Source organism: Taudactylus pleione, unplaced genomic scaffold, assembly GCF_031769625.1.
Source record: "Taudactylus pleione unplaced genomic scaffold, aTauple2 ptg000256l, whole genome shotgun sequence".
Lineage (NCBI taxonomy): Eukaryota > Metazoa > Chordata > Amphibia > Anura > Myobatrachidae > Taudactylus > Taudactylus pleione.
Genome location: NW_028284658.1, coordinates 16,453,273 through 16,478,687, shown reverse-complemented (window position 1 = coordinate 16,478,687; position 25,415 = coordinate 16,453,273). Strand labels below are relative to the sequence as shown.

General features: G+C 41.0%; 1 protein-coding gene across 1 annotated transcript; it reads right to left on the bottom strand.

Annotated features, from left to right (window-relative positions):
* Positions 1-6,709: 6,709 nt before the first annotated feature.
* On the bottom strand, positions 6,710-25,112 carry EDEM2 (ER degradation enhancing alpha-mannosidase like protein 2). Its single transcript, XM_088480695.1, has 11 exons — positions 24,918-25,112; positions 20,319-20,429; positions 19,657-19,696; positions 17,274-17,379; positions 16,892-17,017; positions 16,549-16,760; positions 13,131-13,272; positions 12,825-12,949; positions 11,418-11,562; positions 11,028-11,149; positions 6,710-7,219 (listed from the first exon to the last, which is right to left on the bottom strand). The coding sequence occupies exons 1-11, from the start codon at positions 25,022-25,024 to the stop codon at positions 6,761-6,763; spliced, it is 1,695 nt and encodes a 564-aa protein (XP_088336821.1). The 5' UTR covers positions 25,025-25,112; the 3' UTR covers positions 6,710-6,760.
* Positions 25,113-25,415: the final 303 nt, after the last annotated feature.

The following is a 25,415-nucleotide window of genomic DNA, read 5'->3' as shown; positions in this document are numbered from 1 at the left end:
AAAGTCAGCGCCGGATATTATCTTGTATTGTACAAACATGTTCCAAGCCAGCATTTAAAAAAATATATATATATATATTTATTATCTGTGCATGCGGTGACTCAGGGTCCCATTGTCAGAGTTAAGCTGGCCACACACTACACCAACTTACATCCAACTTGTTGATTGGTTGGAATGAAAATCTGGTAAGGAATAGGAGTAAATGATGATCAGCAATTTGCTCCTAAATGCCAGAAAACAGATTAAAATGGTCGGTCAGACAAGTTTGTTAAATGTTTGATCTAAACAACAAATGTTTGTACAAACAACAGTTTTGGTCCATTTTCCAGCGTTTGGGAGCAAATTGCTGATTGTATTCCCTACCAGATTTTCATTCCAACCAATCAACTAGTTGGCTGGTTGGACAGATAATCTTTAGATGTGTGGCCAGCTTTACTTAAGAAAAATGAAATAGCAATCATGTACCACTGACAGGCTTGTCTGTAATAAATACTGAGCTTGATTCCAATTACATAAAAAAAAAAAAAAAAAAAAAAGCAAATCTGCTTAGTGGTACATGTTAATGGTCAGTTGTCTGCTAAAAAAAAAAACAACTATGGTGCGTTGCCTTGAAAAAACTTTTGAGGCAAACAAATTTATATAGCAGTGGTTCCAAAACTTTACTTCATAGCCCACTCGTCAGACAGCCACGATCTTTTTTTTCTACTGCAGAGAGAAGCGCAGTGGACGCTGTCACTAGAGCAGGCCAGACAGATGTGAAGGGATGTAGTTATGAGACTGGCGGCCGCATGGCCGCCAGTCTCAATCCCGAAACACAGGAATCTTGGCAAGGGATTTGGGGATGGGGGGGGGTTAGGTTTAGGGGGCGCCCCCCGGGGATGGGGGGGGGTTAGGTTTAGGGGGCGCCCCCCCCCGGGGAAGGTTAGGGTTAGATAAGGGGGGGGGTTAGAGTTAGGCACCCCCCCAGGAGGGTTTGGTTTAGACACGGGGTAGAGGTTAAGGTTAGGCACCCCTGAGGGAGGTTTAGGGGAAGAGGGGGGGGGGGGGGGAGAGGGGGTAGGTATAGTATACTTACCTGCACTGTCGGGATTTGAACCGCCGGGCTGTAGTCCGACGGTCATTAATACTGATGCCGATGTGAATGCTGGTTAGAAACACCTCTTATATTAGGTGGGGTTTCTTTGGTACATTTCCAGCACACTGCAAATTCACTGTTTACTTAAATCTGTCATCTGTCTAGTAAAGCTTAATGTAATATGCTAGCGTCACTGTCAGACCAGCCCACAGTGGCACACCGCTGGTGGATAGTGTTGGAATGACTGTTGGGTTAAAAGTAAAGATGGTCCTGCTAGGTCTGTAGGGTAGTGACTGCCGTCTGCCGTGGTGTCTCCCTAGTACTTGCCGCGTCCTGGGCGTGCGAGCAGGACTCGTACACCGGAGTTTAGAGCTATCCTCAGCACTCCAGCTGCTAGTTAGTATGGCGCTTGTCCTTCTCTGAACCGCCACATCCTGCTTGGGGCGGTTAGTGTGGTAACCTTTGAGTAGCGTAGTACTTTAGGGCTCCACATGTTGAAAAAGGGCCTATGATCTATATTAACTATGATGTCAGTGTGTATGTGTAACTAGTATTAGTTTCAAGTGGATGTAAGTTACCCAATGTATGCATTGATCTTGCACAGTTGAGTATTTAAAATATGATACAATTATACAAACAATTATCATTCACTGTAGAGCAACTTCAACCCCCGCAACATAAACACTAATTAGAGAATACAAATGTGACACTCCTAAATGAAGTCAACAGGCTGAAGCATGTATTCTTTTTCAATGGGCAATGCTGTACATTTGATCTATACTTCAGAATAAAAGGATAGGTGATAAAAAAAAAAAAAAAAAAAGAAGACATTGCCTTTTTGGAAAAAGCCTGCAATGTGTATTTTTTCATCTAACTTTTAAATCAGATAGTGTATATACAGTATTTGTGCTGTAAAGGACAAAATATATTTTTTATAAGTAATATAATGAATATTTGTTATAAATAAGTTTTTGTTTGTTTGTTTGTTATGGTGACCCACAGGAAAACCTTTTATACCTTTTGTACTGCAGCAGTAGCAGCTTTCTGACTATCTTTTTAAAATGTAATTCTTGTGGGGGGAAAGTGTTGTCATGGCACTAGTTGCAGAAACAAAATACCATTTACACAGTCCATTGCAAACATGCATCCTCTATCGCATGGGTTCTCAAACTCGGTCCTCAGGACCCCAAACAGTGCATGTTTTCCAGGTCTCCTTACAGAATCGCAAGTGAAATAATTAGCTCCACCTGTGGATCTTTTAAAATGTATTAGTGAGTAATGACTACACCTGTGCACCTGCTAGGTGACCTGGAAAATGTGAACTGTGTGGGGTCCTGTGGACCGAATTTGAGAACCACTGCTCTATCTATTATTTCTTTTTGACATGATGACTAATACTACCTGCAGCCTGGTTACATCAGCTAGAGATGGAATCATGCACAGAGCTAAAGGCCACCATACATCAGAGATTGATTGCAGCAATCGTGCAATTTGCAATCGATTGTGTAAAAATCTTTCCCTTTTTCAATCGATTGCAGAATTGCCTCAATCGATTAAATTTTGTTGTTTTGTTCAGGTGTGCAAACTAAAATTTGAACCAGGTTGGTCAGACAGCCCCAAAAGTAATCAAACAATTACTCCACAGGAGGCCACAGATCTCTGAACTTTTAAACAAAAGCTTACAGGTGCCATGTTGTAATGGCAAATACAGGCAGGTGCATAAATATTGGGACATTGACAGAATTTTCATATTTTGGCCTCTATTCACCACCACAATGGCTTTGAAATGAAACAAACAAGATGTGATTTAACTGCAGACTTTCAGATTTAATTTGAGGGCAATTACATCCAAATCAGGTGAACGGCGTAGGAATTACAACGGTATGTGTCTCCCACTTTTTAAGGGGCAAAAAGTAATGGGACTATCAACTCAAAAGCTATTTCATGGACAGGTGTGGGCTATTCCCAGTTATTTCATTATCAATTAAGCAGGTAAAAGGTCTGGAGTTGATTCTAGGTGTGACATTTGCATTTGGAATCAGTTGCTGTCGACTCTCAATATGAGATCCAAAGAGCTGTCACTATCAGTGAAGCAAGCCATCATTAGGCAAAAACATTAGGTGTGGCCAAATCAACTGTTTGGAACATTCTTAAAAAGAAAGAACGCACCGGAGAGCTCAGCAACACCAAAAGACCCAGAAGACCACGGAAAACAACTGTGGTGGATGACAGAAGAATTATTTCCCTGGTGAAGAAAAACCCCTTCACAACAGTTGGCCAAATCAAGAACATTCTCCAGGAGGTAGGTATATATGTGCCTCAAAAACAGGAAGACCAGATTAGAGTTTGCCAAACATCTAAAAAAAGCCATTACAGTTCTGGAACAACATCCTATGGACAGATGAGACAAAGATCAACTTGTACCAGAGTGATGGGAAGAGAAGAGTATGGAGAAGGAAAGGAACTGCTCATGATCCAAAACATACCACCTCATCAGTGAAGCATGGTGGTGGTAGTGTCATGGTGTGGGCATGTATGGCTGACAATGGAACTGGCTCCCTTGTATTTATTGATGATGTGACTGCTGACAAAAGCAGCAGAATGAATTCTGAAGTGTTTCGGGCAATATTATATGCTCATATTCAGTCAAATGCTTCAGAACTCATTGGACGTCGCTTCACAGTGCAGATGGACAATGACCCGAAGCATACTGCAAAAGCAACCAAAGAGTTTTTTTAAGGCTAAAAAGTGGAATGTTATGCAATGGCCAAGTCAATCCCCTGACCTGAATCCGATTGAGCATGCATTTCACTTGATGAAGTGAAAACGGAAGGGAAAATGCCCCAAGAACAAGCAGGAACTGAAGACATTTGCAGTAGAGGCCTGGCAGAGCATCACTAGGGATGAAACCCAGCGTCTGGTGAGGTCTATGCGTTCCAGACTTCAGGCTGTAATTACCTGCAAAGGATTTACAACAAAGTATTAAAAAGTGAAAGTTAGATTTAGGATTGTTTAGTTTGTCCCATTACTTTTGGCCCCTTAAAAAGTGGGAGGCACATATAGAAACCGTTGTAACTCATACACTGTTCACCTAATTTGGATGTAATTACCCTCAAATTAAATCTGAAAGTCTGCAGTTAAAGCACATCTTGTTTGTTTCATTTCAAAGCCATTGTGGTGGTGAAGAGAGGCCAAAATATGAAAATTCTGTAAATGTCCCACTATTAATGCACCTGACTGTATATACAGTATGTTGCAATGTGTTTGGGCCTAATATACATAACTAAAACCACTTGCTTAAAATTTGAATTATCCTTTAAATAATAATAATGTTCAACATTGAATTACAGTATGAAATATTTTAAAAATTGTGCATTATGTCATAGTCTTTAGTTTGAGTCCATGTGACCAGACAAATGAAACAAGAAATAAATACAGATATGTTCTCATACACCAAGGGGTATATTTACTAACTTGTGGCTTTTTAGAATTGGAGATGTTGCCCATAGCACCAGATTCTACTTAACATTTATCTAGCAGCTTATAGAAGATAATAGCTAGAATCTGATTGGTTGCTATGGGCAACATCGACACTTCTAAAAACCCACATTTTAGTAAATATATACCACCTAGTCTCAATACGCCATATGGCATGAGAAGCCCGCCTTGACTGAGCCACTCCGATATGTGTAGTGTACCATCTTTTTCATTTTTGAGTCTTAGGCCATATTTAATTTGAGGCGAAAAGCAGTTATTGATGACTTCATTTTCGCCTATTGTCAAATTCCCCGTATTCAATTACAAAGACTTTTTGCCGGTTCGAAAAGTCAATGTAAAAAAACAGGGATAATTTGGCGAAAAAAAAAGTGCAGAATTGGGGTTTACGGGTGCAGGCTTACAAAAAATGGCTTGCATCCCTGGGAATTCCCCCTAAAAGTAATGTATCTCAAAAAAAAATAAAAAAATTAGGGACACCCCAAAAAATTTACTTTAATTTTGGGGGTAAAAATATAAAAAAAATTAGGGACCACACTTAAAATAGCGATAATAAATTCAGGAGGGGTTCCAAAGTATGCGGCAGGTGTTCTCTTCATTGCGGGGAGTAGCAGCAGGTGCATTTTTGAAGAATTTTAAAAAATCAATCACTTAAGGGACTTAAAAATATGCTTGCACACATTTTCATGTACCCCAAATTTGATGGGCATAGTTAATTCCCCCCCAAAAAATTGCCAAATGCTCTTCTGCATCACCTTCTTCAAAGCCGCATTTATACACCTGCCACGGCTATTTAAAAACCCGACTTCCCTTCTGCATGCAAAATGGGGGTACCCATAGTGATCCCCCATGTCTGGACATCTTTAGGGGGGGTCCAGGATGATTTCCTGAAAATTCATTTTTCTTTTTTCGCCAATCCAAGTTCCACCTCTGCAATTCGCCCTGGCATGCTGTCAATCAACTTCTGGGCCACATACTGACTGACGCCCACCCATTCTTGCCTAATCAATGCTTGGAGTTGGAGTCTTCGTCCTGTGTCATGCCAACAGTAAAGCATCCTGAGACCATTCATTTGTGGGGTTGCTTCTCCACCAAGGGAGTGAGATCACTCACAATTTTGCCTAAGAACACAGCCATTAATAAAGAATGGTACCAAAATCTCCTCCAAGAGCAACGTCTCCCAACCATACAAGAACAGTTTGGTGATAAACAATGCCTTTTCCAGCAATATTGAGCACCTTGCCATAAGGCAAAAGTGATAACTAAGTGGCTCGGGGAACAAAACATCTAAATCTTGGGTCCATGGCCACGAAACTCCCCAGACCTTAATCCCATTGAGAACGTAATGTCAATCCTCAAGAGGCGGGTGGGTTTTTGTTTGTACACAAATTCTGACAAACTCCAAGCATTGATTAGGCAACAATGGGCGGCCATCAGTCAGTATATGGCCCAGAAGTTGATTGACAGCATGCCAGGGTGAATTGCAGAGGTCTTGAAAAAGAAGGGCCAACATTGCAAATATTGACTCTTTGCATAAACTTAATGTAATTGTCAATAAAGCCTTTGGCACTTATGAAATGCTTGTGATGTTACTTCAGTATACCATAGTAACATCTGTCAAAAAAGGTCTAAAAACACTGATTCCGCAAATGCTGTGAAAACCAAATACTTGTGTCATTCTCAAAACTTTTGGCCATGGCTGTATGTGTCCCACGTCTTGTAATCCATTATTCTGCATTTTGCGGAATTTCACCCCAATAATGACATGTCATAATTGTGCAAAAACATCTAAGTGCCTAATTAATCATTAAAGAGGGTAGTCCAGTGGTTCTGAATGAAGGCCCCACATTTGTACCTTACATAGGGATTTTTCCCAACTTTTCACCTGCTCTGGAGTTCCCGAAGAAAACAACAAAAACACATTTACCCCTATGGAGAATTAACACATGTTATAATTGAATACCTTCAAATTCACGTCTGCTGTAAAGAGTCACATTTACACACGTTAATGAGTTATTGCAGCTTATTCAATGTGGCCCTTAGTCTGCAATGTAATTTTTATGGATAGTAAAAGTTATCCAGAAACCTCAGCCTGTAGGGCTAAATATAGGACTAAAAACAGAAGAACAAAACACAGCGTTCGATAAGAATTTGAATATCCAAATTTCATCTTTTTTAATCTAGCCAGATTTATTCTAGAAACACTTGTCCCAAAATTGAAAGTTTAGAGCTAAATGGTTGGCTAGGACAACGGAGGAGAGATGTGCGTTTGGCGTTTGTTCTGTTCTGTGCTCTGGAAGAAAACGAATCCTGCTGCCTCTGATCTCGAGTGGCTTCTTCCCTGGCCTCCTCCTTTGTATTGACAGAGAAGAATTCCCTCACCAGGTCTTCTACTTCCCACTTCTCTGTATTGTGCTTTTTACAACAATGCAGTGCTGCCGGGTCAATTGGGTGGGCTTCCGTATTAAACACGTAGCCACCGGCCCCCAATACACATTCCCCATAGGGAGTCACAACTAGGTCAAACTCGGAACCATCGTTGTGGATGAAGTTATCCGGGTCAAACAACAGATAGAGATATTTGATTGTCTCTGCTACAAAGAAAGATTCCATACGATTGTCTAATTTGTGATCTCTGACATCCTTAATCTAAAAGAGAAAAATAGAACACTAAATAATAAGGCTTAAATCACATATTAACCATACATTTCTATGTGCACTGATGTCATTTACAAAGTACAAAAAAAAAAAAAAAAATAGTGTTCAGCACAAAATCAGCTTTAGTTCTATACAGGTGCCTCAATGTGTGTAAAGGCCCCCATACATCAGCAATTCTGCAATTTGCAATCGATTTTGTCTAAAAATCTTTCCCTCTTTCAATCGATTGCAAACTGCAGAATTGGTACAATCAATTGCTGATCTATGGGGGCCTTAAGTATATCTAGCTTTCCACCAATTATGGCACCATGTGCTGTGGAGTAGGCATTTGCATAAGCAAATGAAAGGAGCTGGGCTAAATAATGGCATTCCTGACTAAGTGAGGTGCAGGCAGACAGGGGAAAAAACATTTCATTGTGCAAAGCAAAATTACTGTAACAAAGACTGAATGGAAGGCGTGTGCGTGCGTGCGTGCGTGTGTGTATTATGCCAATTTCAATTCTGTAAAATACAAAATTTGAAATCAGCACAGAGCAGACAAAATTTGAGTCTAAGAATTTCAGCAGAGAAACACACAATTACCACATGCAATACAGATAGTTCCCATTCCCCCATCAGTCTCATGATTAATTAATGCCATAAATAATGCCCAACTGGGTAGTATTTTAAGAAAAACATGGAGAGAACCAATTATTCATTTCTATCCCATAAGTAACTAGAGTTCAATACACCAGTTATGTGACAGTGAGGAAGAAGTCAGTATAATTTGGAACAGTCATAGATGGGTACATTTAGGGCACTACACATGGATAACTTGATAACACTCTAAAGCTGGCCACACATCTAAAGATTATCTGTCCAACCAGCCAACTAGTTGATTGGTTGGAATGAAAATCTGGTAACGTATGGGAGTAACTGATGATCAGCGATTTGCTCCTAAATGCCAGAAAACAGATGAAAATGGTCGTCAGACAAGTTTGTTAAATGTTTGATATAAACAATTTGTTCAAACAACAGTTTTTGTCCATTTTCCGGCATTTGGGAGCAAATTACTGATTGTCATTTGCTTTCACACCTGGGCAGCTGAAACTTCCTGTCCGGGTGCTTCCATGCTGCCACCAATTGCTCGTCTAATTGGAGAGAAGCAGGAAATGTAACAGTGGACCTTTGTTTCTTATCAAACAATGAGGAATCCAGTGACTCGGGTATCTCTGAATCTGAAATCTGCAGGACCACCAGGATAAAGGCTTCAATACCCTGTGCGTTTTTACGGGTTCCAGCGAGGACTCCTCATCCGATTCCTCCACCATCTCCCCCTCCTCCCCCTGAGGGGAGTGATCTGTGTCTGACTCCTCCTCCGACTGAAGAAAGCCGTGAGTGCCCTTTTCTTAGCAGGCTGACCTACCACACACTCTGTGGGTTTAGAGGAGGAACCCATCATCTGGACTAAACCATCCAACGAACGGGCTAACCCCTGAGCCAAGGGTGGTTCGCTAGTTGAGGAAGAAGTACTGGGACCTTCCCTGGCAGCCTCTCTCTCGCTGCGAGAAACAGCTAAAGAGGCCAAATCTGACATTACCCTGGCCAGAGTGGCTATCCAAGATGGTGTAACATTTTGGTTAGATTGGGCAGCCAAATTAGAACTGTCCGATTCACAGGCATCACACAAGGAAGAACCTGCGCGATAGACGCGGCAGCCCGCGCTGCCCACCTTAAGGTTTACCACAGCTCCTGCTAATCAGCAGCGGTGGGTATATACTCACTGGTTGCTGTGACCGGGATGCTGGACGGGGGTGTGTGTGGGGGGGGGGTGCATGAGGGGGATCCGGACATTAGTGGCAGTCACTGTGGTGGTACCCGCAGAGTCCGATGACTCACTGTGGGGGCCCTCCCTTCAGGGACAGCGGACACTAGCTGCAGTAGCCATGGCGGTTCCCTTTCCTGGCGGCTCTCCACAGACTGCCACAGTAAGTAAAAATAGAAATAAAATAAAAATTTGTAACAAAAAGGCTGGAGTCAGCCCAATGTGCACCGGCTCACACGGGCACATCTCTAAAACTGGGGCTAATGGGGCATAGAGGGAGTGGAGCCAGTCACACTTCTAAATTATTTTCAAGTGCCAGGCTCTACTATACCACCGTCTATACCCCAGTGTCTTAAGCTCCAGTGTCCCCTGTTGGATGAAGGAGAAAAAGATATTGTGGAACTACGGGTACCACCATGAGCAGTTCCACAATAGTATTACATTGCTTAACCATTGCATTAAATGGTGCTGGAGCGCAGCCAATTAAAAGTGTCCAACCTCCCCATTCACTTCTAATGGCAATATATTCCCTTGGCCATTCTATTCCATGCTAAGCACTTGCAAAAGCATTGATTTTGCTCAAAGAAGAACATAAATCACCATATAGGCCCGTATTGAATTTGCAGCGAAAAGTCCATTGCCAAACTTTGTCGCGGTTTTGGGTGCGAAAAAGTAGCGCACTCATCCCGGCTTATCCCCGTATTCAATTTAAAATCGGTGAAAACGGGACCCGGCAAAATTGAAAACGGCGAAAAGTTCTGTCACTTTTGGGGAAATCAGCCCGACACCCCCCAAAAGATGCTCTGACATGGGGGATTAATCTGGATACCCGCGAATAGCCCAGCTGAAGGTATTTGGGGTTTTTAAATAGTCTCAATCAGAGATATATAGCGTTTTTAAAGAAGTGGTGAAGAATAGCATTTTGGAGTTTTTTTCGGGAAAGTAACTAGTCCCATCAAATTTGGGGTACATGAAAATGGGTACTAGCTAATGTGAAGTTTTAACAAAACTTGAAAAATCCACCTGCCGCAAACACCTGCAATAAAAAAAACACCTGGGGCATACTTGGGGACCCCCCTGAGTCTATTTCGCTAGTTTTCAAGTTGGTCCCCCAAAACGAAGTTATTTTTGGGGTGTTTTAAGGTACTTTTTAAAAAAAAATTTTTACACAGATTACCTGTAGGGAACTGTCCAAGGGGTGCAGGGTGGTTTCGGGAAGTCTGCACCCCAAAACCCCAATTCTGCATTTTTTATCGCCACCTTTTCATAAGCGAAACTTTTCTGCCAGGTCTGATGCATTGACTTTTCGCACTAGCGAAAAGTCGGACTAATTGAAAACAGGGATAAATGAATACGGCGAGTATGTCGTCATCGGCGAAAAAGTATCGCCGAAACTGACTTTTCACGTCTAATTGAATACGGCCCATAGTCTGTGTATAATATAAATAGAATTTTAGATTGCAGTGTTAGGGGAATAAACAGTTTTTCACAGCAATTTTAGCTTATGAACAGATAGCTTATTGCTAGTTCTCGACCCAAGACTCAAATCACTCCTATCCATAACAATGGACCGAAGGTATAGTCTGAAATGACCAGGTGTCTAGGAACAGAATAATAAAAGTTTCCATTATCTGTTCTAGATCCTTTCTGTATCACTGACAGCCAAAGTTTAGTGATGGAAGCACGCTGCATCCACATTAAAGAGTGATTATAAAGGACATTTCTAAGTATGACAACTGCACATATGACAAATGTCACACTGCGGAATGGGTTTGCAACAGAGTTTTCATATTATTACAGGAATATTAAATCTAAAATACTTATGGGTGTAACATTTCCTCACAATGTACAGCAAACATGGACAAAACACGGTATGTCCAGTTTTAACTTCAATGAGCCTCGATTCCCCAATGTGAGTGTAACTAGCCCGGGATATACACTACAGGTCTCACAGTAGGAGGGGAGGGAGAGGGGGGGGGGGGGGGGGGGACTTACAGTAGCAAATCCACAGTCCACTTTACTTATTTTCTCAATGGACTCAATTGCATCTCTCCCGAGCTGCAGCAGTGTTGGGTCCTTTGTTGCTCTGTACAAATACATTGCACTCTCAATCAGTTCTGAAAGACAATGGAGAATGGATCTTAACATTACAGTATCTTGTATCTCCTTCTTATTGCTTTATTATGTTGCAGACGGTACAAGTCTCAGTGCAGAAATGGCTGACATGAGCACAAAGCATAGTTTGGGAGTTTTATGTGGGGAGGACATTGGTTATATCCACCACGATGCTGGTTTGTGTCTAATTCTAACTGGGTTATAGTTTAATAGATAGGTATTATTTATAGGCAACAGTACAACTGCCTTCAAAAACATGCAAGAACATACCTGGCCTTAGCGGATAGCCCTCTCTTTTATCCACAGTGAATCCTTGGGGAATGTTGTAGAACTCCGGTAATCCACCAAACTGCTTCCAGACCGTGTAATAGTTGTGGAATGTTCTCATGGCATTTCCAATGTCTCCTATTAGACTCTACAGGGGGATAAAAAAAAAAAAAAAAAGAGTCCCTTCATAACAAGTATTCTCCATGTAGATTTTTCTGCCTAAGACAGCCCCCCAAAAAGAATTTCTAGTTCAGAATAGATGAAAGCTGTAGAAAATTGCCTTTGCCAATAGATGTAAACTGCCTGTACAATATCTGTATGAGTGGCGAGTTCAGGAGCCATCACTACAATGTTTATTTAAAAACTTGTTTCATTGTGGCAAACCACACTGATCATGATTACAGGGATAAGAGGCCTCATGACTAAGGGGCCAGTGCATCAAACTACTTTTACAGTGAATCCTCCAAATACATCAGTTTTTTAGCAGAATGGCGCATTGTCGCTGGTATGTACTAAAAGGTTACTGCAGCATGTAGTGCTGCATTTGCAGGTATCAATTGCAAATGCAGCACACACAGGTTTCTATGGGGACTGCGAAGATGGAATTTGTTTCAAGCTCCAAAAAGTTTGGCTTTTTGGAATTTGCCTCCTGATAGTTAGCGGGCAAAAAAACAAAACTAAAAAAAAAAGGAAAACACCATTCATACCAATGAGAGACAGTCTACCAGCCTAGTAATACATTTTTCACTGTGGTTAGGTGGGTAAAGGGGGGGGGAAAAAAAATAAAATAAAAAAATACATAAAAAAAATAAAAATCAACACACACATTTTGGACTGCCATTGGAAGCAAGTGGTGCACCCTCTGGTGCTCACAAGCACTGTAAGAATGAACCTCCAGATGTTTCATTACAGACTAGCTCCCGGCTTTTCAAAATTTGGCATGCCATTAGGGGTTTTGTTAAAAGAAAACTAAGGGAAAGATTTAATAAAGCTTGGAGAGCTAAAATTGTAAGAGAAATCACCAACCAATCGGCTCCTGTCACTTTACAGGCTGTATTTAAAAAATGACAGTTAGGAGCTGATTGGTTGGTGCTTTATCTCTCACAATTTTCTCTCTCTCCAAGCTTCATTAAATCTCCCCCTAAATCCCATAAGCCCTTCCTGTATAACGAGAAAAGAGTCTCTCATATAGACTTAATTGCAGAGCAATAAAGGCATTCGGTGATCATATACAAAATTAGTTTGCTGGCATCACATCTTCGTAAGAGCGACTGCTGCAATACAGAACTATAAACTATACAGATATCTTTGTTACATGACATGTAAATCATGTGGCACAGAATCTCTCTCAATCAAGCAAACTCAATATATAGCCAGGTTCAGTCATTTTAAACTACATGATACGATTACCTGTAATCCTGGCCAGAAGGCCTCCAAGGACTGAAATATCGGCATGGAGACGGTGCCCTTATACATCTGCACCCACACGTACCAGTCATCATACTTTGTGTAATTCTGAATAGCTTTGTTGTATTCTAAAGCAAAGCAATATTTATGCATCACATCATATAGACCATCACAACAGGTGGTTTATGAGTAACTATGGATTTATATTGTACTATTTGGGAGGCAGCTTTGTTCATAAACAAAATTAAGATTATGCATTCATATGCGCTAAAGCAAAAAAGTATTCAAAACAGATTTCTTACTAATTACCCAGAAACATGGACATCATTTCTTCATCCTGCAGAAGGATGGCTCCTTTAACAAGATATTCAAAGTAAGAGTCAACACCAGCACCTATCCCCGCATCCTGAGCTACCCACTTTGAGGTCATGACATCTATATGGTTACCCACCTGTTTTAGGGGAAAATGTAACAGTCAAAAATCTGAAATTAAACAGTACAGAACGAATAAGACTAAACAAAGCGTGTGTAATATATACACACACACACACATATATACACACACACACACACACACACACACACACACAGTGGTCAAGCTGCACTCACATGAAACGATATCCATAAACAGCAGCTGGGGTGTCCACCCAGAGTGGTGTCCTGAAAACTCCACTAGTAATAGAACTAAAGAATAGGGGTGGTACTCACCAGGATTTCAAAGAAGATTAAAAGAGTCCAAATGTTTTATTCGTCACATTACCTCAAGTAGTCTCGACGTTTCGGTCAATATAAGACCTTTATCAAGAGGCACAGCATTCCAATAGGGACATAATATAAACAACCATCATCCTTTGGGTGTTTGTTTATATTATGTCCCTGTTGGAATGCTGTGCCTCTTGATAAAGGTCTTACATTGACTGAAAAGTCGAGACTACTTGAGGTGACGTGACGAATAAAACATTTGGAAACTTAATCTTCTTTGAAATCCTGGTGAGTACCCCTATTCTTTAGATAGATACACACACACACACCTATTGGAAAGAAGAAAAAAAAAATAGCTATAGATCTGTGCCCTTCCCTCTAGTTGTCACAAATGTATACGCTCATTCAGAGGGTACTTAAAGGACACTTGATTATGGTACAGAAAATTTCTGAGGAGCAATATTCAGGAATGTTCTAGGATGCCAATACAAAAGGTTGATTCTAAGAAAAAAAAACTTCTGAACTGCTATAATAAATGGTATATGCAACATATTTATTGATCTAGATGTTCAGATTGTTAAACATTCAGTCGCATGTAAAGGTGCCCATCCACTTGTAGATGCGGGGACGACGGCACGATTTCGACATCGAATTTGTGCAGTCGTCCTGAAGTGCATACATTGAACGTTCAGTGTATGCACATCAATCATCCCCGAACATGGGCAACCTGAAGATGGTCGTCAGGTTGACAGTCTTGTTCAGGCAATTATAGATGTCAGAAAAGACCAGCGGGCGCACACCTCGCTGGCCGTTTTAGACATTTAACTGCCCAATTTGCAGCCGATAACTATGCGATTGCATGATTACGATGTCGTAATCGTGCAATCGCTCAGTATTATCGGCTAATGGATGGGCACCTTAAGTCATTCCCGACATCAAATGATGAATATAACTAAGGGAATGCATTTGATGAAATAATTAGGTTCTTTAAGGAGAAGGAAGTGAATAGAAGACTTTGTTGGAGGCACTTTTAAAGTATTATGAATAGATTAAAACTTTTTATTTTTTAAAGGTTTTTCAACCTCAAATAATATTTAAATACAACCAATAATTACAAACAATCAATAAAGTTCACTGCCAATTTTTGTTAATACAGGCAAAAGGCGATTGTTGTAAGTGGTTAGATTCAAAACACACACACTAAATTATATTACAGAGAAAATATACACACACATATATATACACACACACACACACACACACACATATATATAAATGTATACACAAAAAAAGATTCAGAGGGCACTCACCATCTTAGAAAGTAAACAGTTTTCTATTTAGACACACACACACAAACAGATTATCACAGTTTAAATAGCATGAGCACATGCCATTTAATCTGTGATAATCTGTTGTGTGCGTGTAGCACCTTTTCTGATGGCTTGAACATTCTGTGGCGTCCTATTTACCTTGACAAAGGTCCCACATAGGATCGAAACGTCGGACATAGCCTGAATATTTTGACACTGATGGTATGTAACAAATAAAAAGAACTGTTTACCTTCTGAGATGGTGAGTGCCCTATGAATTTAAATTTTTTTGTATAAAAGTGAACCTCATTTTTTGTGACGGTTACATTGAGGTCGCACCCCAAATGGATGAATATATATATATATATTATATAAAACACGACAGGCTTAATCCACGGCACTCAACCATTATGGGGTGCCCTTGGCATGTGACCACACCATCTACATAGAAAATATCATAAAAACTCGGCACTCACTTGGTTTTCAAACTGCAACTCCTTTAAATACAGGGAATGTTGGTTCCAAAATATTGCAATAATTTCTTAAGCTGCCACCACTTCACAGTCATTCAGTGTAGGGACTGGCCAGATGGGAATGTCGAGTTTGTATGAAAGTATATTATATATATATATATATATATATATATATATATATATATACATACATACATATATATATACACAATGTTTTAATCTAACCACTTACAACAATCGCCTTTTGCTATATTGATTTCTATGTTTGTTTGTAATTATTGGTTGTATTTAAATATTATTGGAGGTTGAAAACTAAAATCTTCCCCCTTATATTCTAAAACCTTAAAAAAATAAAATAAAAAGTGAAGTTTTAATCTATTCACACTGCTAGAATTCTTCTGTAAAGAATCTCATCTGCCCTAATTACCTTGGCTGTCACCTGGTAGTTTACTAAATCTTCCACTGCTGTAAAACTAGGACTTGTTCCAATCTTAACAGCATACAACAGCTGTATGAAAACTGGGCTGCTAGGACCTTACAAATTGCATTACTCTATGAATAATACAAAAGTGTAATTCAGGATTAAGACTTGACTGCAAGAGAGGGTAAATATTGAGTTTAATACCACTTGGTATGGTCTACACACACAAGACCTACCAATATATTTATAGTCTCCTGTGTGTGGGATATTTTTCCTGTATTTGTCTCCCCAGAACTCTCTCTATGCTGCTATTACCGAATGGCTAAAAAGGTAAATTTTCTTCCAGAACCAACTACTACTCCTAATCAGGTGTCAAGCCATGTATTCACTATTCCTATAATTTCCCAGAATACCTAGTTTCTTCCTGTAATCATTTTCATATGATATCTGCGTATAAGGTACCTGGTTATCCTTATTTGAAGCTCTTCCATCAATCCTGGTTTTAACTTGTATGTTGTTTTACATAGTCGTGTAACACTTATCATTGACAGCACTTGTAAAGTGAATATTATTATGCTTCAATAGAATAAGTAAAAAATATACTATTCAGATTGACATAGGTGCTGGAGAAGGAGTCAGAAAGAATACTGGAGTTTAAATAAGCAAGAGATGCTAGCGGACAGGAAAAAAGAAAGGAGAGAAAGGTCCAAGTTGTACCCATCATCATAGAGACTTAAAACAGACAAAACAATTGTTTGGGTATAGGTCTTCAGTGTCTCTGTTTAGCAGTTATATAAAACCACCCATCAATTTTCCCTCACCAATCCAATCTCAGAACGGCTTTCCCACAATCCTTTGAGGGCTCGCCTTGCAACCTTCTCAAACTCTGGATCTCCTGTTAAGCGACTCAGTGTAGCAAACTCAATGATGTAGGTTCCAATCCCGGCTGTGCATGTCACTGGAGTCTCTGTAGGGTTGACTCCATTCAAGAGGTTAACGGTCCCATAAGGCATTCCAGTTTGTGTGTCAAAAGCTGTAGGACATTCATTCCATGTAATACCAATTAAAGCACAATAAAAAAAATCCCTTGTACATACTTCTACTTTTCAATGGTATGAAAAACAAAAAAAGGAAATCGAACTACTAATCATTCTCACTTCTAACCTGGCAGAAGTTTCCTTGCTGCATCTTCTGCCATACGAAGCAGGGGACCGGAACATGGCCAGCCAGGTTCCAGGTCAAGGCCAGCTTTCTTTGAAAGGAGGTGAGCAGAAAGAAGTCCACCTACCACTGAAAAAAAATGCCGATTGATATCACAATCTACGAAACCAAACATGCAGACAGTGCACTATGGAATAGAGTGGCCCGTATTTCCGTGATAAACAATGATCACACCAACTGGGTATTCCATTTAACAGGAATGGCAGGCACAAAAAAAAAAAAAAGTGCCAGTGAAGGAATAATACAGAACCATAAAGTTGCCCTTATAGTATGTTTGCGCGTGATACTGTCTACATTATATTAGATTTTTTTTTCCAGACTATACCTCGGATATTGGTCTCAAACACTGAAGCGTTGACATCAATGTCAAAATCCACAGTGTCCTGCAGTACGGTCACTACTCGCTGGAACTCTGAGACGTTACCAATAATCTGAAAATTCCAAAACAGTGTTGAAACGTGTAAATGTGAAATTCATTGTATGAACAAATAAACTTCAGGATTCAGATTTTGTTCATAGCTGTCTGAATTATAGCATGAGATTAATTAGATCTACTATCAAATATCTAACACACATTCTGAAGTAGGGCCTTTTCAATATGAATGTGACAAATACCTGGTTCCAAAACTCTGACCTTCACATCATAGAACAGCTCAGCTATTTTCACATATCTCCAAAATGGTGTATATTCTATCATCTGTGCTATATTGGACAATTCATTCAACTGCGATATTAAATTTAATTGACAATAAAAAAAAAAATATCCTGTGGAATGGTATGCTGATTAATGCAATACATTCAGATCTACACCAATGTGGAAATAGGGTACAGCAAGTAGCGAGCCCCAGAATCTGTGGAACGATGTAAGATCTCGGGCTACAAGGCGGAGAAAAAAAAAAACTGTAGCTCAGTCTCTGGAACTGTATACAACGCAGGGCTACAGAAGTGGATGATCTCAAATCTCCTTTTGAATTTTTAATTCATGTAATTTTCTTTGTGTTTGCAACAAATTTTGCAAAATAATTTAACAATATAAACAGTGGTATAGACCAGAGGTCCTCAACTCCAGCCCCAAATACCACCAACAGGTCATGTTTTGTGGATGTCTTTAATCATGCACATGTGAGTTAATCTATTTTGCTGGATCAGTAATTATTCCACCTGCTTCCACAAACAGAAGTTGGGAAGACTAGAGGGTTGAGGTTGAAGGTGCCCATCCACTAGCAGACGGAGAAACAATCGCACGATTACGACATTGTAATCGTGCGGTCGCTTCTCCGTCTGTGATGTGCCTACGCTGAACAAGCAGTCGTTCAGTGTAGGCACATCATCTGCAAACATGCTGAACCTGACGTTATCATCAGGTTGGCATGTTAGCCCGATGATAGATGTCTAAACGACCAGCAGGCAAACGCATCGCTGGTCATTTTAGACATTTTTCTGAACGATATGCCATAGGTTTTTAAACTATTTATGAACGATATAGTTATCTTTCAATTAAATCACCTAATGGATGGGCAACTTAAGAACCAAGACATTGAACCCAATTTACAAAGCACACCCTAACATATCTTGCAACAATGTACATTTTTTTTAAAGTTTCGGCAGATAAGTGAATTTTCAGGTACACTTGCCAACTAGAACAGATACAGAAACCACTGTACAGGAGGACTGTAAAAAAAAACAAAAAAAAAACAAAGCAATGTCAAACCATACATCAAATTCTTAACCAGACCCAGCACTTAACAGCCTTGGATGGTTTCCACCAATAGAGGGACACAACAAGCGTGGTGTTCCCCTGCTATCAGCAGCAGACAGCATCTCTGCTATCAATAGCAAAACCAGCGATGGTCGGCCATCATCCCCAGTGTACTGCACAGTGCAGCCTGCATCACAGTCTCACTCGATCCTCTATGGTAGTGGTTCCCAACTCCAATCCTCAAGGAATCCTAAAAGTGCATGTTTTCCAGATCTTTGTGGCTGGAGCATAGGTGTATTCATTACTGGCTGACACATTCTAAAGATTCACATGTGGTACTAATTATTTCTCTTGAGGTTCTGCGAGCAGACCTCAAAAACATGCACTGTTAGGGTTTCCTGAGGACTGGAGTTGAGAAACACTGCTCTATGGGCACTGAACTAAGTGACAAGATATGTGGGAGGCCTGAGTGACAAGAGGGGTAAGGTTTTAGAGCTATTCATTGTTTTTTTTTAAATTAGGGAGATTATGGGTAAAGCGCAGACCTTGAAGTGTATCAGGTTGCATTGTATAGAAGCCTGCACACCATCTGTTTCTAGGAGAAGGATCCACTGCATTACTAAAGACACCAATAGCACCCCTGCCCCATACCAGCTGGACCACTCCCTGTTCATCATTTTATCTCATTATAAATATTGTTTCACAAAATAAAATCTTGCATCGGCAGCGCAAAAAGAAGTGTCCCAAAGTGCCCCGTCTGTATTTCAGTGGGAAAGCCTTTACACCACCCAACCCCACCTATCTGCATGTGCAAAGATAGCGCAAATTCAGGTGTATGTACATAAATCAAGATGCATATCAAGCAAAGCTGTATTTGCACTAAAGAGCATTCTTTCCTTTGTAAATGACCACCACTGTTTCTGGAGAAAAGTAATTAGCAAGTAGCCAGAATTCATCTCTGCATGTTCAAAAAATAATATATGTTGGGCCTCTAAGAGTAAATACCCACCAACAATGTGTCCAGTGCATCAATTAAAGTCAAAGAAAAACTGCAATAAAAGAGAAAACCATAAATGCTCAGAGTAACCAGTAACTTACACAAAGACCTATCAAACTACGCACATATGTAGAATTGTAGCTAGCGTGTACAGCGAGGCTCACTGCTGAGTACAAATACGAGAGTTGGCCCAAAAAACCCAAAGGGGAAAAATAAAAAAACTGGTGCCCCCCAACTAAGCAAAAAAACAATGTATACCAAACTGGACTGATTATAATGGCTCCTGATATTTGTAGTACATTCATTTTCAGCTAAAATTGCTCTCGCTCCCATATGCATCCCACATCACTGGACTTGCCAGTGTGAACTGTTTCAGATTTGGGAGTAGTAATAAAGTTACACAGCACTGAACATTAGGTCTGTCGAGAAAAAATACTACCAATTAATCCCAATCATTTCCAACGAGAATACCTGATATGGGAAGGTTATCCATAGCTCGTCTAGGATACAAGAGAAGGACAGAGCAGGAGGAGCATGGAATTTTTCCAGCTAACAGAACAATCGGAATATGCAGTCATATATGAAACCATATACAAGGCAATAAATAACAGTAATATGAAGAAGGAAAATCTCTATAAGAGGAGTGGCTTCAATAACTCCAAAACACACCTCACCTTCCCCAGGTGTCCTGTCCATCGCAGGTCAGTGGTCTCAGCTCATCATATGGAAAGGCATTGTCTAGGTAATTGTTGTATGCATGATAAAACATGGACTTCACCCGATCCCTGGTAACAAATTTTCATCGTAAGTGAACAAGGCACATAAACTACACCACTATTCTTATCAACTACAAAATTATAAATATTAGAGCAAGAACAAAAAAAAAATAATAAATTCACATAGCAGCTGCAAGCAAATGTTTAATTCAGTGTTTCCAAAACTTTTTTGAATCACGGCGACCAAGAGTTTCCGCATTTTTTCCACGGCACCCCTGGGCCAAAAGTTTCTTATTGAGAAATTCAGCAAAAATGTAATGAAGTTATGCTTCTATCTCACCCTTAAGTCCTGTTATGTAGTGGTTGACATGGCTGTGTCTCTTTTTGTCCACACTGACTAAAATCATTTTGTTTTTAAAGTAATGTTTATTATGCAGATCATGTTAGAATACAGAACTAAAATAATTTTATTTGGTACCTCTACCACCAACCCGAGGCACCCCTGCAAGTGCCCTGAGGCACTCCAGGGTGTCACGGCACCCAGTTTGAGAACCACTGGTTTAATTAGTAGCTTGTGGACTGTAGGAAGACTATTCATGCAAAGTTTTAGGATACAACATTTAAATGCACTTTTCAACTACACAAGCGCCCGGATTCTGAGTCGGTTGCAAGGTGACAAACTGCTGGAAGCCAGATTTACTACCTTATGCTAGTGACTACCTGTACCTCATATATGGGTTGGGTACAGTATGTCAAAGTTCGGGATCCCAGCGGTGAGATTCCAGTCTCCGGCATCCCGACAGGATTAGGATACAGACACCTGTCGATCAGTATTCTAACTTTACCCCTTCCCTCCCCCCTCCCTAGTGCCTAAACCTAACCATTCCACTAACCCCACTACTTACCATCGGGATGCCGGCGGTGGGATTCTGACTGCTGGCATCCTGACAGCCGGGATAGACACTACCCTCAGAACAGCAGGGAACTCTGGCTACATGTCCACACTTGCATAATACAAATCTCTTGTGTGTGACACAATGTTGCTGTCCAGAACGCCAATGTTACCCTTGTCACACAAGGAGAAATCCAGCCAACACTGTCTGATTCAGATTCACCTGGAGAGACGTAAAAATGTGCAAACGTCCTTCTAGCATGAGTTTTAGCATGAAGAGTTTGCTAAAACTCACTATTTGACGTTGTATACTGCGCTGTAACCCACTCAGAATCAGACCCAAAGTGAAGATTACACCTTGATTGTACAATAACTGTTAGCTTGATTGTAAGCTAAATCGAACTGCATTACAATGATAGATTTTTTATTTTTTTTTAATTCAGCTACCCTACCCAAATTTCCAGTTTGAGTTCCTTTTTCCAGTGTTTTATTGCAATTCCATCTTCAACTTTTTCTGCAGCAGGGAAACTTGCCCCTACTGCTCACTCCTAACAAGACATCTAGTGACAAAATGCGATTTCCTTGCACAGAATAGGACTAGTGCAGCGAGGTAAAATCAAAACAAAAAGATAGACCCCTTAATGATTTATAATTCTATTTATCAAGCAGTGAAAAGCGTGGACAAGTGGACCAATGGAGAAGTTGCCCATAGCAACCAATCAGCTCCAACCTATTATTTTATAGATTGTACTTAATTAATGCTACTTCAACACTGATTGGTTGCTATGGGCAACTTCTCCACTGGTCCACTTCTCCATGCTTTTCACTGCTTGATAAATAGACCCCTAAATATTACTACAAGTATGTTTTTTAACAGGACATACATAGCAAAGATGTGTGCCAAAACAATTTCAGAACATTTGGGGGAAAGAAAAAAACAAACAAACAAAAAAAAACACTGTAATGCAATATATATTATATACACACAAGCTACACCATATAGTTTAATCAAAAATTCTACAATTATCCTCCAAATATGAATGGCTGCTGGACTCTCCAGATATGCCAGAAATTATAACAGTCAAAAATTGTGCTGTGAAAAAAGTGAAGTGAGAGAATAGCACTTTCTAGTGGTGTATGTTAAATGCAAAGTAAAAAAAAAAAATTCCAAAAGGTCTATGAAGTGCTTCCGTACCAAAATAGAGGATTAATAGGAGGCGATTCAATTCAGCGCGATGCTAATAGCACAGGAAGGAGCTTCCGGAGCTATTCGATTGACCACAGAGATGCTTATATGTGTCCTTTGCTGCACTCCCCCACTTTCCCGATCACAGTAATGTGAGAATATATGGCAAAAATGAAAATAAAACACAACAGATTAAGGGCCGGGTTCATTAAGACTCGCTAATTTACTATGCGGGGAAAATGGTGGCAGTCTCTGACTTTTACACCCCAGGCTATTCAGTAAAATGCCATTTTCCTCGTGTGGTAAGTCAGATTCCAGGATAGGTACCCAGAGCTATGGGTGAATGTGTTTGCGGCTGCTGCAATAAGGGCAGAAAGTTATATTTAATGCAGATTTCAGTTCGAGCCTCAGGAGGTGGTGAAGAGAAATCCATGTTAAGTGGCTGCCGCGGGCTGTAATTTCATAGACACAAGCACTGCATCGCAGGTAATTAGCTATTCCAGGATAATTGAATTCGGCCCTAAAACGGTATAATAAATATTATATTGTGCTCTCATTCAAAGGAAAGCAGCACACTCCCCGGGCACCCAAAAATACATTTAATATCCACCAACATGCAGTGTATTTGTGTACCAGTTAGAAACTTGAACCAATAGCTTATCAGTAAACACTGGCAAGTCCTTTTATGGATGAGGTTCATGTTCTCGCAAAAAAAAGACAAGGCAGAAATGCCCTCCAATTGTCCAATATGTGTTAACAACATTTTAATATATATAATACACAAACCCAAACTCTTACATAAGTGAATAAAAGAATGGCGTATGTGAAAATAGAATAGTCCGTTGAGGAGAGAAATTATTGCATTCCAATGGATTTCACCCCTTCTTGAAGTATAGGAACTTCTTCAGGGGAAGAACGCGGGTGCCTTGGCTATCAGGAGGGCGTATACCTCAACAGCTCCCAATGGTAGCGAGGAAGATGAGAGAGACCTAGGAGAATTGACCTGGCATATGCTGGATCATTTAAACTAGTAATATATAAAGCTGTATATAATGTATCTAACAGATGCGCAAGAGAGAGCCAGAGGGAGGCTATCTTCCCCTCACTAGCAGCTGCCTTGTGGTCAAAGCCATAGACAGCGCCTTACAATGCTTGGTACTGTTCCCCAAGTGTCATCAGCGCACAAAGCTGGCAAACCCCCAGAATTGCAGGGGAAAGTAGGTACAGAGATGAGAGACAGAAGTGTGGGTGAGGTGCTGAGGGACAGAGATAGGAAGGTGCGTGATGACACCAGTTAGCACTCGTGGAAAGTGTTGCAGTTGGGGGGTTGCCAGCTACAAGTTCAACCTCCTTGATCTATCAGGAGAGAGGAAACAGATCAGAGAGAAAGAAGTGAGGGGGGGTTCTGGCAGTCAGAATCCCAACAGGGTTAGGATACAGGCACCTGTCAGGTAAGTACCCTAACCCTACCTCTAACCCTCCCCACACCCAAACCCTCCCTGAATTTGCAGATAACGACCATTCGTTACAACAATTCTTTAAGTCGCCCAGAGTGTACACACTGTCAATGACGATCCATGCTCCAGCATGTAGGTCCGACGAGCGATATCGTCAGCGGGGGCCATCTGCCGAATGCAGCATTGCTCTCGCCATCGCTTATCATCTAGTGTGCACACGGCTTAACCCAGCCAGATTTCAACTGATTGTAAAACACACACACACTGCCGTTTCTAGAGAGGAGGGGTCCCGTGTGCAGTCTCCAACAGGGGCCCCCTCCTCTCCGCCTGGCAGTGCACTGAGCTGTTCGCTGCCAGCACCAGAGTTATAGACTCTGGGCACTAGAGTATGCACAGAGTCTATAATAAATGTACAGGTCACCGGGAAAATGGCCGTGGCAGCCATTTTCCCTTTACTGCGCATGCGCACACGACAGGAAAATAGCCACAACGGCCATTTTCCCGTCGTTTTACAGAGCCGGACCCCCACGACGACGTGGGACTCAGGAGAGGTAATATTATGGGTGCGGGGTGTGCGGTGCAGGGACCCCCTGGACCCAGGGGCCCATGTTCCCCGCACACATTCTAAATACGCCCCTGCACACACACACACTGACTGTGGGAAAACGTGGTAGTTCCGGAATGTAATTTCAATTTTTTTACAATGATAAAGTATTTATTCTACTAAATACAATTGTATTGACAAAAGTTCTACAGTTAGGCAACCACAACACTGCCTAGTGATGTAGTATACATTGCCACGTTGAGGTGCTTAGTGCACATACTCATGCGTGAAACACTGAATAGGAAGTAGATGAGGTGTGAGTAACAATCGGGACAGTGAAAGGACCGGGACTATACCAGACGGATCAATAAGCAAATACGTTCCGTCATTGTTCCAGCTCTCGGATTCATATTTAGGGCAGGTTAAGTTACAGGAGATAACATGTTGCCGGTGCCTCCGGTGTAAGTACCAGTCTTACCTATACTGAGCCATGTCTTGCTCGATGACCTGACTGTAATTAGCATCGTGAGCCGGTAATACAGCTACGAGCAGCCCCAAACACACAACATACAGCGCCGCCACCATGAGACAAAACCACGGTCCAGCTGCTGTAACCTCACATCATCCTTCCGATCTTCTTGATTCCTGACACAGGAGCACCGCCCTCTTCCTGGTTGCCGCACAGAAGCACGTGAGCGATTGGCTGATGCCTCTTCTGTATTGTTTCCTTCTTCCGCATTGGCCAGAAGTGATGACCAATCACACCAGGAAACATGATTTCACCCTCCATCTTTCTTCCTGGCAATCGCTTACACAACTCACTAGACCAGGCCTGGCCAACCTGTGGTTCTCCAGCTGTTGTGAAACTAAAAGGCCCAGCATGTCCTGTCTCAGTTTGACTATTAAGGAATGCTAAAACTGTGGCAGGGCATGCCGGGATGTGTAGTTTCACATCAGCTGGAGAGCCACAGGTTGG

Bases quoted from the DNA above. Each gene is read 5' to 3' on its own strand.
- EDEM2 (XM_088480695.1), bottom strand. From the start codon at position 25,024: ATGGTGGCGGCGCTGTATGTTGTGTGTTTGGGGCTGCTCGTAGCTGTA. The intron at 19,697-20,318 runs GTGAGGTGTGTT...CTTTTATTGCAG, and splicing joins GGACAGGACACCTGGGGAAG to TTTTTCTTTGACTTTAATTG. The intron at 13,273-16,548 runs GTGAGGGAAAAT...CCCCTAAAACAG, and splicing joins GCCGTTCTGAGATTGGATTG to GTGGGTAACCATATAGATGT.